Source organism: Harpia harpyja, chromosome Z (genome assembly GCF_026419915.1).
Source record: "Harpia harpyja isolate bHarHar1 chromosome Z, bHarHar1 primary haplotype, whole genome shotgun sequence".
Classification (NCBI taxonomy): domain Eukaryota; kingdom Metazoa; phylum Chordata; class Aves; order Accipitriformes; family Accipitridae; genus Harpia; species Harpia harpyja.
In genome coordinates, this window is record NC_068969.1 from 98,345,777 (window position 1) to 98,359,546 (window position 13,770).

At 44.6% G+C, this 13,770-nt stretch overlaps 1 protein-coding gene across 2 annotated transcripts; it reads right to left on the bottom strand.

Moving 5' to 3' along the window:
* Positions 1-5,900: 5,900 nt before the first annotated feature.
* Positions 5,901-12,724, bottom strand: FST (follistatin). Of its 2 annotated transcripts, none has more exons than XM_052778767.1 (6): positions 12,352-12,722; positions 10,165-10,356; positions 9,536-9,754; positions 8,945-9,169; positions 7,672-7,902; positions 5,901-6,949 (listed from the first exon to the last, which is right to left on the bottom strand). In XM_052778767.1, exons 1-6 carry the CDS (start codon positions 12,431-12,433, stop codon positions 6,867-6,869), a joined length of 1,032 nt encoding a protein of 343 aa, XP_052634727.1. In that variant the 5' UTR covers positions 12,434-12,722; the 3' UTR covers positions 5,901-6,866. The 2 variants fall into 2 exon arrangements, with proteins under 2 accessions (XP_052634727.1, XP_052634728.1); XM_052778768.1 differs by lacking the exon at positions 5,901-6,949 and adding an exon at positions 6,958-7,192 and having other exon boundaries at positions 12,352-12,724.
* Between the last annotated feature and the right edge of the window lie 1,046 nt (positions 12,725-13,770).

Here is a 13,770-nt window from a genome sequence, read left to right on the forward strand (position 1 = left end):
CCCCGTCAGCGCATGTGGTGCTGCTTGCTAGGTTGCTGACAGTGGCAAGTGCCTTTCAATTAAGGCTGGAGTTCCATCAGAGACCATAAGTGGAGAATGCCGGGGAGATTAATAAACGAATTGTCACAGCTTCCAGGCATGCTGGGTTGGGAAGTGCAACTCCCGAGTTTGTGGGCTGTGTAAATTTGGAGCTCCGGGTCTGTATCCTTACAGAGATAGACTCAGTCCCTTTTTTCTTTCTCATAAAATGAATGAAAATTAATTTCTCTAAAGTTGAAGTCCAAATGTGGAAATACTAAATATTTGTATATCTTTTATGCCAAGCATTTTAGGCTTTTTGTAGTTTTGGTGGAGTCACCATTTGAAACAAGGATTTGAATTGCTCTGACTAAACCATCTGTATGTGGGAAAAGATTATGGGAAACATCCCTGCAGGGCTCTTTTTAGTTGCTCCAGTGGGCATTATCCATTATTTTTCCAAGTGTCTTGCCTTGGGGTTTTTTTTGCTTTCCTTGCTCTCTTGACCAATCTAGCTGGTACTAGTTATTGTCTCTTTGAGAATTACTGTCAGTCCTAAAAAAAAAATAAAAATTGCAAATCTGAACAATACCATAGTTTTAAACTGCATTTTAACTGCTTCACTCTTTCATCTTATTTGTTTTCACTTAAAAATAGACAGAAACTTTTGTGCATTTGCTTGCATTTTCTCCACTATGCATTCTACTCATCACAGAATGAATATTCTAGTGAATAGGTACTGCATTCCTTGAACAGCAAAAAGTTTCACTAAAATCAATGGGAAAATAGCATTTACAGGAAATTTTAGGATCACTTAAGGATCATGTAAGGGAAAGACATATTAAAGAAGGAACATTCTATATTCCTGCTGACAATTGCATACAACAGCTGTGGTGATATGGTTGTTCCTTGAATGTTTCTTGAGGGAATTGTTTCTTTTTAACTGGACATTCCTTTCTGATTTTGGAGTCTGTAAGACTTAAAACTGGGTGGACAATACCTCTTCATAGGATCATAGGATAATTCAGCTTGGAAGGGATGTCAGGAGATCATCTGCTAGATTGTCCTCTTGGGGGAAAAAGGTTTCCCTTATACCCAGTGTGAACTTCTCTTGTTTCACCTTATGCCTGTTGTAACTTGTCCTGCTACCATGCACTGCTACGAAGAGCCTGTTTCTGTCTACACAATGACCTGCTCATAGGTGGGAAAGGCTGCTCTGAGGTGCCCCCAAAGCCTTCCTTTCTCTGGGCAGAAGCAGCTCTGTCCCTCAAGGTCCCCTTGCAGTGCCGGTTCTCCAGCTGCCCTGAGCCTCTGCTGGGCTCACTTGTCATCAGTGCTGCCCGTCTACATTGTCCAAGGACGTGCATAACTACCTATCATCTGGCTTATCTACATGTCTTGCCCTGTGTCCTCTTTTACCAATGCTTCTAATTCAGAAATCAAATGGTAGCACATTTTAGTATCTACTAAGTGTTTCTAACAATGGCTGCCCACCAACAACACCCTTGTAGTTCCAGGTGCCTCTTAAAATATGAAGTGATTAAAACTTAAAATGAAGAGTACATGACATGAAGCGCAGCAGACGACCAATAGGGACACTGTTATCTGAATAAGAGCATTCCAAATTGCTAAGGGATCTTGGGAAATACATGAAAACTGTTCTTCTTATGTAAAACTGTATTTTTGCATATAACCATGCTATGCAGGGTAAGTGATTTTTTAAAAAATGCTGCTTTTTCTGTGAACTTCTAACGTGCTATGAAAAATAGTTCCAGCATTCATTTTTAAATACTTAAAAAGTCTTTAAAACCAGGTGACTAAAATTTAGTTCTTGAATATGAGTGCTGTGGTTTCATTTTGAGGAGTTCTGAGTATCTGTAGACCTCACTGAAGCACTAGAAGGTTCAGATGCTATTACTCAGTAGCACTAGTTGAAATTCAGGGGCCTTTACACATTCAAATCTACACCAGACCACCTTGGTAAACTCATTATCCTGTAGCATCTGGTAGGTCTGATTAGCTGTTATCAAAGTCCAGAGTTCCTTCTCAGTCTTCTGACACATTAGTGCTCTTCAATCCCATGGTGAAGTTGAACAAATCCATTCAAAGATTAAGCGATCAGTGGAACGTACCTGTAAATTACAGGAAAATGAGCCAAACGTGCGGTTTTAACTCCAAATCAGTCTCTGAGCTGAACATTATGGCTCGTACCTTGTTTTCATGTCATATTTCTCCACTGTGTGATAATTTCATTGGCCACATCATTTAGAAGTAATGAATGAATGTGAATTATACAGATGATCCCACATGACTATCAGCAAAATCCAGCCACTAGGGTCCACTACGTATTTATGTCTATGAGAAAAAAAAAAAAAAATTGAAGAGTTAGTTATCTTGTGTGTACTATCTTTCATATACTTCCTGCAAAATTCATGCTGCCATAATGGGTCAGGCAGGCCTTGGAATTACAGAAATATCAAACAAAAAACGTAATTGCCTTGTCTTCAGGGAGTTGTGAATTCAAAATCTGATACTTTGTGAACGGTTTGGTCTATGTACAAATGTTATGCTTCACCAGAAAGCATCGAATCCTAGTTCTTCAAAGGGATGAGATACAGATGTTTCTGTGCTGGTGATTCATTGTATAGTAAAATGTCACTGCCTAGAGAACAGCACTGCATACTGAAATTTAATTTCACCTGATTCCCATTTGGAGGGAAAGAAGGAAACATTTTTATGTCATTTTAAAAAAGAAATGGCAGCTGTTTGAAATTTGCTGAGAGGCTTGGAATGTATTTTTAGTTGAGGTGTATTAGCCGGCAGAAAGCAAGCAAAGAGGTAGAAGGTGCAAAAGAGGTCCATGGTACTGTTCTTAAGTCTGTCCTGTGAACACAGCTATCAGGAATGCATTCGAGTGTGATCAAAATTGTGTATACTTGCTTGCATGTATTGTGCCGACAAATACATTTGGGAACCAGGGCTTTAGAGGCAATATTCTTATCTTTCAAATGCCTCAAGCTGGGTCTCTTGGAATTAAGCTGATTTTACTTAAGTGCCAGAACATGGGTTTCTGTTTTCAAACATATGCGCTCCACTCTGCATTTGTGAATGGAGATCACAGGCCTGGGATTCAGTACCACAGTATACTCCATGGTGAACTAGGAGTTTCAGAAATGCGGTTTACAGCAAGGGGAATATGTATGCTAGATGATAGAAAACACTGAAGAGAAAGATATTTCTGAAAATTTATTTCTCTCTGGTTTTAGGAGCTTGTGCAAGATGGTTTCAGAGCTGGAAACCACCTTCTTGTCCTTAGACATCCAGACATCTCTGTTTCTTCATTTAAACAATATCCGGGATAGCCTGTGCATTAAGAGAGGAAGCAAAACAAAACCAAACCAAAGCACACCAAAAAAAAAGGACAAGAAGTAGAAAAAATGCATTCAGCACCTTCCTTAGACTGAGGGAATTAAGTTCACATTTCCACTTCCCAGGAAGCTCCCCACGTACAAGCCTAGCAGAGAGGATGAAAAAAGTAAAGCCTCTCCTGTCATAACTATGACTCAGTGTACAAAAAGACGTGAGATTCGTAATCTTGACTTAAGCAGAGACTTAAACATGATTTCATAGCTCAAGGATGGAGGCACTTCACTACTGGGGGAAGGAGGAGGGGAGGCAATCTGGATTCTGGCCCCTGCTTCAAGCACTATTTATGTATGTTACTCAATTACAAATGCAAAATGTGTAGGCAGTCCCTGGGGCAAGAACCCAGGACTTCCTCATCAAAAGGAGCACTTATTAGGGTTGCAAATTATCCTCTCTCAATGAATCTTGCTTCTTCTCCAGTACAGAAGTATGGCTTCAGCAGGTATGACAGACAGTTCTCCAGCCTGATCTTCACCTTGAGTTGGTGGTGGATGCACTCTTGGGAGATGTGGGAAAGATCTCTTCAGGAAGAGACTGGCAGTGAACCTGCATCTCCCACTTCATGAACAAGTGCCTTATCTAAAAGTATGCTATTATGTAAAATATTGGCAGTAGTGCTGCCACAACCTCTGGACGTGTTTCTGGGAGAAAGTCTCTGGGGCTGTTGTGCTTCATGAGGAGGTTGGTACATGTTAGGCATGCTCAGAAGATGCTTACCTCATGAAGCCTCTCAGGAGATGCCTCACCTGTATATCAGAGGCAGGCCTTGGTGCAAGGTAGGTTTCAAGATTTTCAGCTGTATAGAAATAGCAGTAGCAATGGGAAATGCAGTAGCAGAACTTTCAGATAATTTTATCAGCAAAAACCTGACGAAGATTTTTGTGGCCATTTTGCATACATGTATATGCGTAAATACAGCTTCCTGGCATTTTTGTTGCTTTTTTGAATTTGGCTGTCAGTGACTTTCTCAAAATTATTTTATGAACCAGCAGCAGGACATAAAATTAGAACCCAGAAATCCTGCTCTGCGACAGTGTCTCTGTAAGACATGTAAATATATTTACAATTAAAACCAGTCTTTTAATGTTGTTGATTTGTTGGAAATTAAGTAGCTGGCACCTACCTGAATTTGAGAAAAATCTCCTCTGATGCTCTCCACATCTATTAAACGTTTTGTCTCTATGTCATTGACATGTGTTTATTAGTTCCTTCAGAGATTTTCTGAGAGGTTGTTTTTCCATCCCTCTGTTCTCCCAACCCCTGTTCTCTTTTATTCTGGGTTATGTTCCCTCAGGAGACCAAAATCCTGCTCCCTTTGCTCTTCTTATCATGTACTTCCTTCCAAAGAGACTATTTGTCTAAATGAAGCAACAGGAGGATGAAGGGCAGAATTTTTTTTGCTATTAGTTTGAATACAAGATTATAAATGCACGCTTCTATTTTTTATGTTTACATAGACGAATAAGTTATATTTGCTTTGGATAATGCTAAACAATCCATAACAAATTAGAGTTTACTCTATACTAAAAAATATACAGACTATGGCACGATCAGCCTTCAAATATGATTTGTATTTAAACAAAATGGGTAAGTCAGTCAACTTCTGCCCTCAGACCTCAGTTCAGCAAAGTACCTAAAACACCATTGGATAAAGTGCTTAAATACATTTTTAACTTTCATGCAGTATGATAGAGAAATTTTGGTAAGTGGGGCCTTATCTGGGAGAACAGCATAACCCAAGTAGCATAAAACAGGATTTTGGTTCCTGCTGTACTTGTGGCTGTTACCTTTCCTCAGTTCACTGTATTAGTATCACCAAAAAGAACTTCTGAATTAACCTTCCTTTTGGGAGAAAATAATTTCCAAGTGATAATGTGCTCTTTGATGGTTTGTTGGTTTTTTTTTTGGGGGGGGGGGGTCTTCTGTGCTAGTTCTTACACATCTTGAATTTGGGCAAGTAGGCCATGTTTTGCATTTTCTCTTGGTCATCTAAAATGGTGATACAACTGCAACCCCATAATAAGGATCTGAAGCTTAGCAAAAGTTCAAATGCGTATTCAAAACCTCCTAGAAATATGGAAGTTAAAGGTGTTCAAGAAATGACAGACTCTTCATTTAGAGAATAGAGAGAGAAATAAAAACGCTGAAAGCTCTTCTCCTCTATCACTGTACTGGGATTTAAAATTAATTAACACCAACTGGAGACATTGCTCCTGTCTGAAAAAAGGGTTTCTTGAATCAGTGTCAGCTGAAAGCTTTGGCCTGAACCAGTGTGTGTTGCTGCTATGCCACACACAAGCCTCCTTCTCCCTAACCACCAGTATGTCTTCTCTGCACCAGAAGGCCAGAACCCAGAACCATTTAGAGCCAAAAACTGAGGACTGCCTCTAGGGAAAATTCCATTTTTTATTTTTTTCACTCATCATTTATTTACAAATACACATTATAACTTTTATATACATTGCACATTTACATGGTAGAAAAGTACAAAACTATATATTTAAATGAATTTATATTTAACTCGCCATGTTTGAAAATATAAAATTGCATCAGAAAAAAAGTATTATGAAAAGCAAGAAACTTGAACTGATAAAGCTTTGATATAACTTTTAGTGACACACTGATGAGAAAAAGAAAACTTTGAAAGTGGTACTGCAAGACCATCTTAAAGGAAACACCTGATAAAACACTTATGCATGTTACAAAAAATAAAACAATAAAAATAAAATAAAACCTTTATTCTTATTACAGTTAACCCTGTAGCTATTAACAACCTTCATAATCCGATTTCTTTGGGTCCGGAATTCATATAGTACAGTATACACGCTCAGCACACTGAGATCACTTCAGTACATGATGTGATCAGAAGCAGAGAAAAGTGAAGTGGAGGAAGTTTCCTTAAAGATCGCCTCACTGTACCCTGGAAGTATACTTAAGTCAGTTACAACACCTTTTGGTCAGTCAAGATTCCTTGTAAACAAAAACCCTAGGGATCTTCTATGTACAGAACCGGCAAGAAGAAAATCCAATAAATAAACATAACAGAAACCAACATGCAAGTTTGTTAAAGTGGAAAAGAGTTAACATCAGTGAAACAGAGAGATGAGATCATGTGGGTAAGCTCTAAGGAATGGACTTTTATAGTTTACAAGAAAAAAGAAAAGCTTTACTTTACAAGCAAGAGACCTCACAATAAATAACACTGCTCTTCCCGTAACGAATAAATTTCTTCAAAAAACAAGGTGTACAGTCAACCAGACATTTTATGTATAAATTATAAAACATGACACAGTATAAATAAATGTCTACGAGACTCAACTATATGTATACTTTTTTCCTCCCCAAAATAAATAAGCATACACTTATTTACAGTATGGACATTGATTTCGTGCCCAATGGCTGTTCCAACAGTGATGGAGGTTTTACCACTCTAGAATGGAAGATATAGGAAAGGTGTAGTCCTGGTCTTCATCTTCCTCTTCGTCCTCTGGGTCTTCATTAATGGCTAGATGGGGGAATACAGGGGAGCTGTTGTTTAAATAAGGACAACAACAGCGCAGAAGCAGCTCAGTGCATGTTTTCAAAGCCCTCTGAACAGCCATAATACAGCGTTGCATTTTATGCGACTTGTAGTGAGATGCTCTTTGGCATCTGCTGTTATGCAATAAGGTTTTTTATACATAATCTATGAAGTCATAACTGCAGAAAGTTCTGAAGAATCAATGGCTCAGGTTTTATTGGCAGATTCCTGAAATCAAATAAAAAGCGCTCTTGTGTTCTAGGTTTAACTGCTTTGTGTCCTTCATTCAGAGTTAGTAGAGGCAACTGTGCTAAACCAGATGCCCATGTGCTACCATTAAGCTTGTTCTTTTGGACTGAGTTAGAGTTTATGCAGATGTTAATAAAGCAATCAGCGAAGCACACGAGAGCAGACAAAGTAAGAAAAAATCACTAGAATTACACTCCTAGGGCAACCCCTTTCTAACAGAATGACTTGTCCTCAGAATAGCCCCAAACCCCAAACTTGAAGGCCAAATGGTTGTTGGAGATCTACTGCGTTTTATCAGTAACCAAAGCGTGTGCACGATAGCTACATACTTATATGGCACCTGTACCATATCTCGAATCTCTAAATCAAGCTTCTTACATTTAAAAGTGTAAGTCTTCATTACCTAGGGATTGCCTTCAGAAGCTTTAAGTGTCTGCAGAGTTAAAAATCTCACTTACAGTTGCAAGATCCGGAGTGCTTTACTTCTAGAAGCACACCCATGGAGCAGGCTGCCTCTTTCATGGCGCACTCGCTTGGGTAAGTCGTGTTATCACTGGCACAGACTGCCTCGTCTGACTTGCTTTCAGGGCATACCTCATCGCAGAGGGCGCACCGACCTCTGCCAACCTTAAAATCCCACAGGCATTTCTTCCCAGCACTGCACTGAATGTCTTCACAGGATTTGGCTTCTAAAAATATATACAGGATACTAGAGGTAAGTGAAAAGACAGAGAAAAAAGAAAAACAACAACAAACAACCCCAAACTCCCTTTCCCTTGTGAACTGTGAATAGACAGAGCTCAGATGCAGTAGATGTCATGATATTTGCTGATTTTGCTCAAGCAAGTAGTCCCTTGGACACCATTGCCTGTCTACGTGTGGGGGAGGAAAGACAGCTGTGCCAACAGAGCTTGGCCCTGGGAATACAGAATTACATTTGCCTATTGTACATGACTTTCCTGCTCCATTTGATGTCAGTGGAAATTCAGCTCCCCAAATTAGCAGTAAGTGCAGAATTTGTCAACACATTCAGCATTTCTAAATCAATTATTTTTAAACTAACCCACACAGAATAGTTGTTTACAAGACTGGAAAGGGAATTCACCTCAACCTATGCCAACTAAAAGCAGCCTGAAACTCCCCTGAATTCCCCCAGCAGTTTTGGGGAGCAGAGGCTGCCCTGAAGGTGCTTCCTCACAACACGCTTCACTATCAGTCCTTTCTGGAAATCACAATACAAAATGTCAGGATGCACAGAGATTATTTTCCTATCTTCACCCACCAACTGTCTCCAAACTCTGCAATATTTCTAAAGAGGAAAAAGTGATCAGATGTTTCCAATTAAGTTAACGCAAGCTTTGCCAAGACCACTTCAAGACGATTGTTTCCAGGAATCCAGATCCACTGAATTTTGAGACCTTGTTACACCGTAACCATGTCATCATCTATTTAATGGCGGGTATTTCTCCCTTGGATACTAATGTCAGCACCCACAGTGACAGCAAGAGAAGCAGGGTCAGGCCCTCTACTCCCTCATCCCTTCTGCAATCTTTTCTGGGGCAAAGCTCACCCTGGCTCTCATTTTCGCAGTGGGGAGCACTAACCCAGGCTGCTAGAAGTCTCTCCTCCTCTCCAGTGCTAACTACATCCACCTAATAGCACACGTGATGCTCTGAAACAGCTGATCGAGGAAGCTCCCCCCCACCCTTACCCTCCGACCGTGATACCTACTGATGCATTTTCCTTCGTAGGCTAATCCAATGGATCTGCCCAGTAGGCAGGTAGCTTTCCTCAGGTGGCAGGCACTGGCGTAAGTTATGCCATCATTCCCGCAGAGATACTGTTCAGGGGAGGTAGGCTCTGGGCAAATTCGATTACATGTCACACAGTAGGCGTTATTAGTTTGGTCAACTACACACGTGGAGCTGCCTGGGCATAAAACATCCCTACAGGTCTCTGAAATAAAGATGGAAACGCATAGTGATTAATAGGAGATCCCAGAGCCCCAGCGAGGAGTGACTGGGTGACACAATGAAACAAATGTTCAGACAAAAGCCTTCAGCAGCTCTCCTCATTTAAGGGCCGCTGGAGGAAACCTTCCCATCTCAGGGCAGCTGGTGGGACACAAATGCTGCTAGACTGTGGGGAACTCTCAATCCAGCTATGTCCTTGCCTGTTGAGCGTGGTTTAGTTACTGTCTCCCAGCATTTGGAACATCACTGTGGTTCCTGTGGGGAAGTATGTCCAACAGCTACTCCTCCCTACACTCAGACACACACCCTTTGGCATTTGAGGGAGATCAGATTAGATTTGCAAACCTACTTTTGCATTTGCCCTGATATTGGACTTCAAGTTCGGGCTGTTCTTTACATCTGGCTTTGAGAAGGGCACACTCGTTCCTGTAGGTTTTCCCATCTAAGCCACACACGGGGCCCTTCCAAGTGATATTAGAGCAATCCGGAGCACAAACACACCGAGGTTTGTTCTTCTTGTTCATTTTACATTTCTTCCCGGGTCCACAGTCCACGTTCTCGCACGTTTCTGGTGGAAGGAAAGAGGCACCACTTTAGTACTGAGTGTGCAGAACGGACCTGGTGTCAAAACTGCTTAAAGAAGACACCATGACCCCAGAGCACAGAGAGAAAACACCTTTCCCCCCCCTCCGGGAAACACCACTCCACTCGAGGGAAATCCCCCGCCCCCGCCAGTGCGGGCAGGGGGGAGAGGAGGTTGCTCCCCTCCTCCCCGCGATGTGCACGGCGGCCCAGCAGAAATGGGGGTCCCCTCACTGATCCCGGGGCTGCTACGAGATGCCCCCAAAGCCCCACCGAGCATGGAAGCAGGGGGACCGCGCTGACCCCCTCCAACTCCTTCCCTGCTCCTCCTCCCCCCGCCCAGTCCCTGCCCGAACCGCTCCTCAGCAAGGAGCGGCTCGCCAGCACCCCGCTCACCTTTGCACGGGATGCAGTTTGGGGCTCCCCCATTAAAAATCATCCACTTAAAAAGCGTGTTGTCGTTGACGTCCTCTTCCGTCCACGAAGTGGTCAGGCGGCCGGTCTTGCAGCACTCCTCCTTGCTGAGGTCGGTTTTGTAGAGGACCTGGCAGCGGCCGTTACGCGCCTGCCGGAGCCAGCAGTTCCCAGCTGCGGGGGGGGGGGAGCGGGGGGAGACACCCAGCCGGATCAGTGGCAGTCACCAGTGACCCAGACGCAACACGTGCGCCTTGCAATGACTTTTACTAGACTGTTTACTTTTATTTGTCCCATTTCATAACCCGCAGCTACTCCGGCCCATTTGGGAGAGCGGTTAAAAAAACCCCCACAACCCCCCCCCCCAAACAAAAAACCCCCCAACAAAACCCCCTAACAACGACAAAAAATCCACAAAAGAACCCCCCCCCCCAAAAAAAAACCAAACACCAAAACCCCGAAAGAAAGAAAAGACCCGATTAAAACAGGACGAGGCAGTTTTCGGAGGTATTTATTCCATATGTAGAGCAGAAGGAGCACTGCCGGCACGTGACAGAGGCTTGAAAAGGATGTGCATTTGAAAAGGAATAAAAAGAAAATCGCGCTTGCAAATTCCTTCCTCCTCCCCCTGCCCTCTCCTCCTCACCGCGGCTGCACGGCAGCATTGTTTTAGTGCCGCACAGTTTCAGTCCCAGCCCATTTTGCAATCTGCACGAATTGAGAACATTTGCTGTTAGCGAAGTCTTTCGAAATCTCCCCATTTTGCTGCTTCTATTAACAAATATGTTTCCTTCACTAAAATAAGTCTGCAGAGCTCCAAAAAAGTGAGCGGAGTATATAAAATACAGGGGCACATAGAGTAGGAAGTCCCTACAGAGTTTTAAAAATCGATCAAGCTGGAAAAGTTATAGGTGCTACCTCTCCCGCAAGCATTTCAGAGGAAAGTACACTGTCCTTAAACCGGATAGAGTGGGTTGGGGGGGGGGGGGGGGGGCTTTTTTTACTAGTATCCCTGTTATTTGTGGAGTCAAGCCAAGAACATTAGTCCAAGCAACTCCCCCTTTTTTAGCTGGAGAGTTTTGGTTGGGATGAGTCTCTCGTGAATAACCAATGTGACTTCCCCAGCAACTCAATACCAATTGATTCTGGTGCTAATCCAGCCAGGGCTCGATCCTGCCTCCTTACTCCGATGGGAATGTACCGCAGCGTGGGTTCAGGATCGGCCAGCCGAGATGTCGCTGGGCGCGGGGCAACCCTCCCTCCTCCTTTCCCCCCACTCCCCCGCTAAAAATCATTGAACAAACAACGCCCTTAAAAAAACGAAAAAAAAAAGTTTTGCGTCTTACAGTTGCCTACATTAGATTAATTTATGCTCTAGCTCGGTAGTGGGGGAGAAAAGGGGAAAAAAAAAGGGAAAAAATTATAAAGCAATGGTAAGACATCCAGGTTGTGGTTGTAACACGGTCAAGATAAGGGAAAAAAGCCCCAAAACTAAAAATCAATATTCTCTTGTGTCGAAAGAGGGCTCTTAAGAGTTGTCAATATCAGGTTCGTGTTTGTTTTGTTCGCATGGAAAAAAAAAAAACCCCAAAACAACAACCTACAACTTATTTAAGCATACTCTTCAGTGTAGGAGAATTTACAACACTAATATTTATACACACACACAAAAAAAGGGGGGTGGGGGGGTGGAGGAAATCCCAATGTTAAAGGAATGTCCGGAAAATGACCACTTATTGGCTTCTAAAAATGTCAGCTGTAATCGTGCGGCTCCCCATCACCACCTCTCCTTCCGTCAGGCAGGCGAGATAAAAATCTGAGCTAAATTACCAACAAACTTTGAGCACTCATTCGGGAGCCGAGACTGGGAAAGTTCCCTCGCGATGCTGCTCTTCATTCATGCTGCATAATAACAATAAATACCAAGAAACATCCTCATCTGTCCTCTGTGCCTATGCAGAGCAGCGCGAAGATCCGACCAAAAAGGGATCTAAATGACACCTCTGCACCTCGGTACAAAGCAATCCCATATGCCCACAGTTAACTTCTGTCCTGTTGGACCTTGGAGAGAGGCGTTGAACACCGCAAGCAAACTAACCCGTGCCCTAAAGACAGAAAACAATAGTAATAATAAAGAAACATATCTGCGAATAAACAATCTGGTCTTACCCTGCACTGTGTGATCTTCCATGAAGTGGCACAGAAACATCAGGAGTAAGAGCATGCCCGGGTGGATTCTCTGATTTAACATCCTCAGTATAGCAGAGAGTGAGAGACAGAAACAGCGCGAGGGGGAGTAGGGAGAGGGAGCGAGCACTAGCCAGCCTGCTTATGATCGCTCTATTGAATGAACGTCAGGCTCTGAATGCAGTCTCTCTTTAAATCTATACGGGGGTCCTAGCTGTCTGCGGTGGGCGGTCTCCTAATGTGTGTGTGTGTGTCTGCTCGGGGGTGGGGAGATTTAAAAAGTTCACTGTGAATCAGGTGACATTTTCCACCTTCTGGAAACCCTCTCCAATTATCTGCTCTAGGTGCACGCACGCACGGGCGCGCACCAACCCCTCCCCCCCGCCCCCGGGCGCGCACCCGCGCAGCCCCACGCCAGAGACGCCGGAGCCCTCGCCGCAGTAGCGGGAGGCAGCGCGAGCCCCGGCCGCCGCGCCCGCGGAGCCGGCCGCGCCCGCGCAAGCCGGGAGGCGCGCGGCGGACCGCGCCCGCGCCCGCGCCGCGGGGGCTGGAGGCCCGCGGGGCTCGCGGCCGCCCGAGGGGCGTCCCTTGTGTCCCGTCCCGTCCCCCCCCCCCCCCCCCCCCGCGACGGCGCGGGCGGGTGCGCGGAGGTGTGGAGGCTGCCGGGGCGCGGAGCGGCGCCTGCCCGCCCCGGGGCCGACTCCTGTCCGCCGGGGGTCGGCTCCGCGGCCGCGGGGCACTGCCGTCCCCGCGCGAAGGGGCTGCTGAGAATAAATCCCGCTGCCCGCACCTCCGACGGGCGGGAGGCGGCTGGCGCGCCCACAGCGCGCTCGGCGGGACTCGGCCCGACACCCGCGCCCCCCCCCCCAAACCCGAACCGACCAACCCCAGACCTAAAAAAAAACCAAACCAAAAACAAAACCGAAAGAACCAAATAAAAGTTTAATACCTAGGGCTGTGCCCAAGTGACAGCCTTTTTACTGGGAGCCCCGGGAGGACGAGACGGGAACGGGGGCGACGTAGGCGGTCTCCTTTCAGAATCAGAAAAGATTGCAACATCGATAATGAACTTCTAGGGCACTAGTTTATTAAGCACAGTCTGGCATTATTCTCCCCTTAGAAAAGTTGGCGGTCTCTCATTTATAACATTTTTTGGCACCGCTGAATGAAACTGAGTAGGCGATATTTCCTTTTATACAAAACGATTACTTAACGGAAAATGGTATTGTTTATTCAAAAGCTGCCTTTTTAATTTCGATTCTTTCGCTTTTCTGAGCCACCAAAGCACAACAGACTGCGAAGTATGCAGACAGGAATGCCCGGACAGTGCCGGGTCAGGGGCCGGTGCGCCGCGGCCGCCCGCGCCCTCCGCCCGGCCCTCCCCACACCCCTCCTCCCCGC

Excerpts from the sequence above, each read along its gene's own strand:
- FST (XM_052778767.1), bottom strand. The coding sequence starts at position 12,433 with ATGTTAAATCAGAGAATCCACCCGGGCATGCTCTTACTCCTGATGTTT. Across the intron at positions 10,357-12,351 it reads GGAAGATCACACAGTGCAGG|CTGGGAACTGCTGGCTCCGG; the intron begins GTAAGACCAGAT and ends CCCCCCCCGCAG. Across the intron at positions 9,755-10,164 it reads AAACTGCATCCCGTGCAAAG|AAACGTGCGAGAACGTGGAC; the intron begins GTGAGCGGGGTG and ends TCCTTCCACCAG.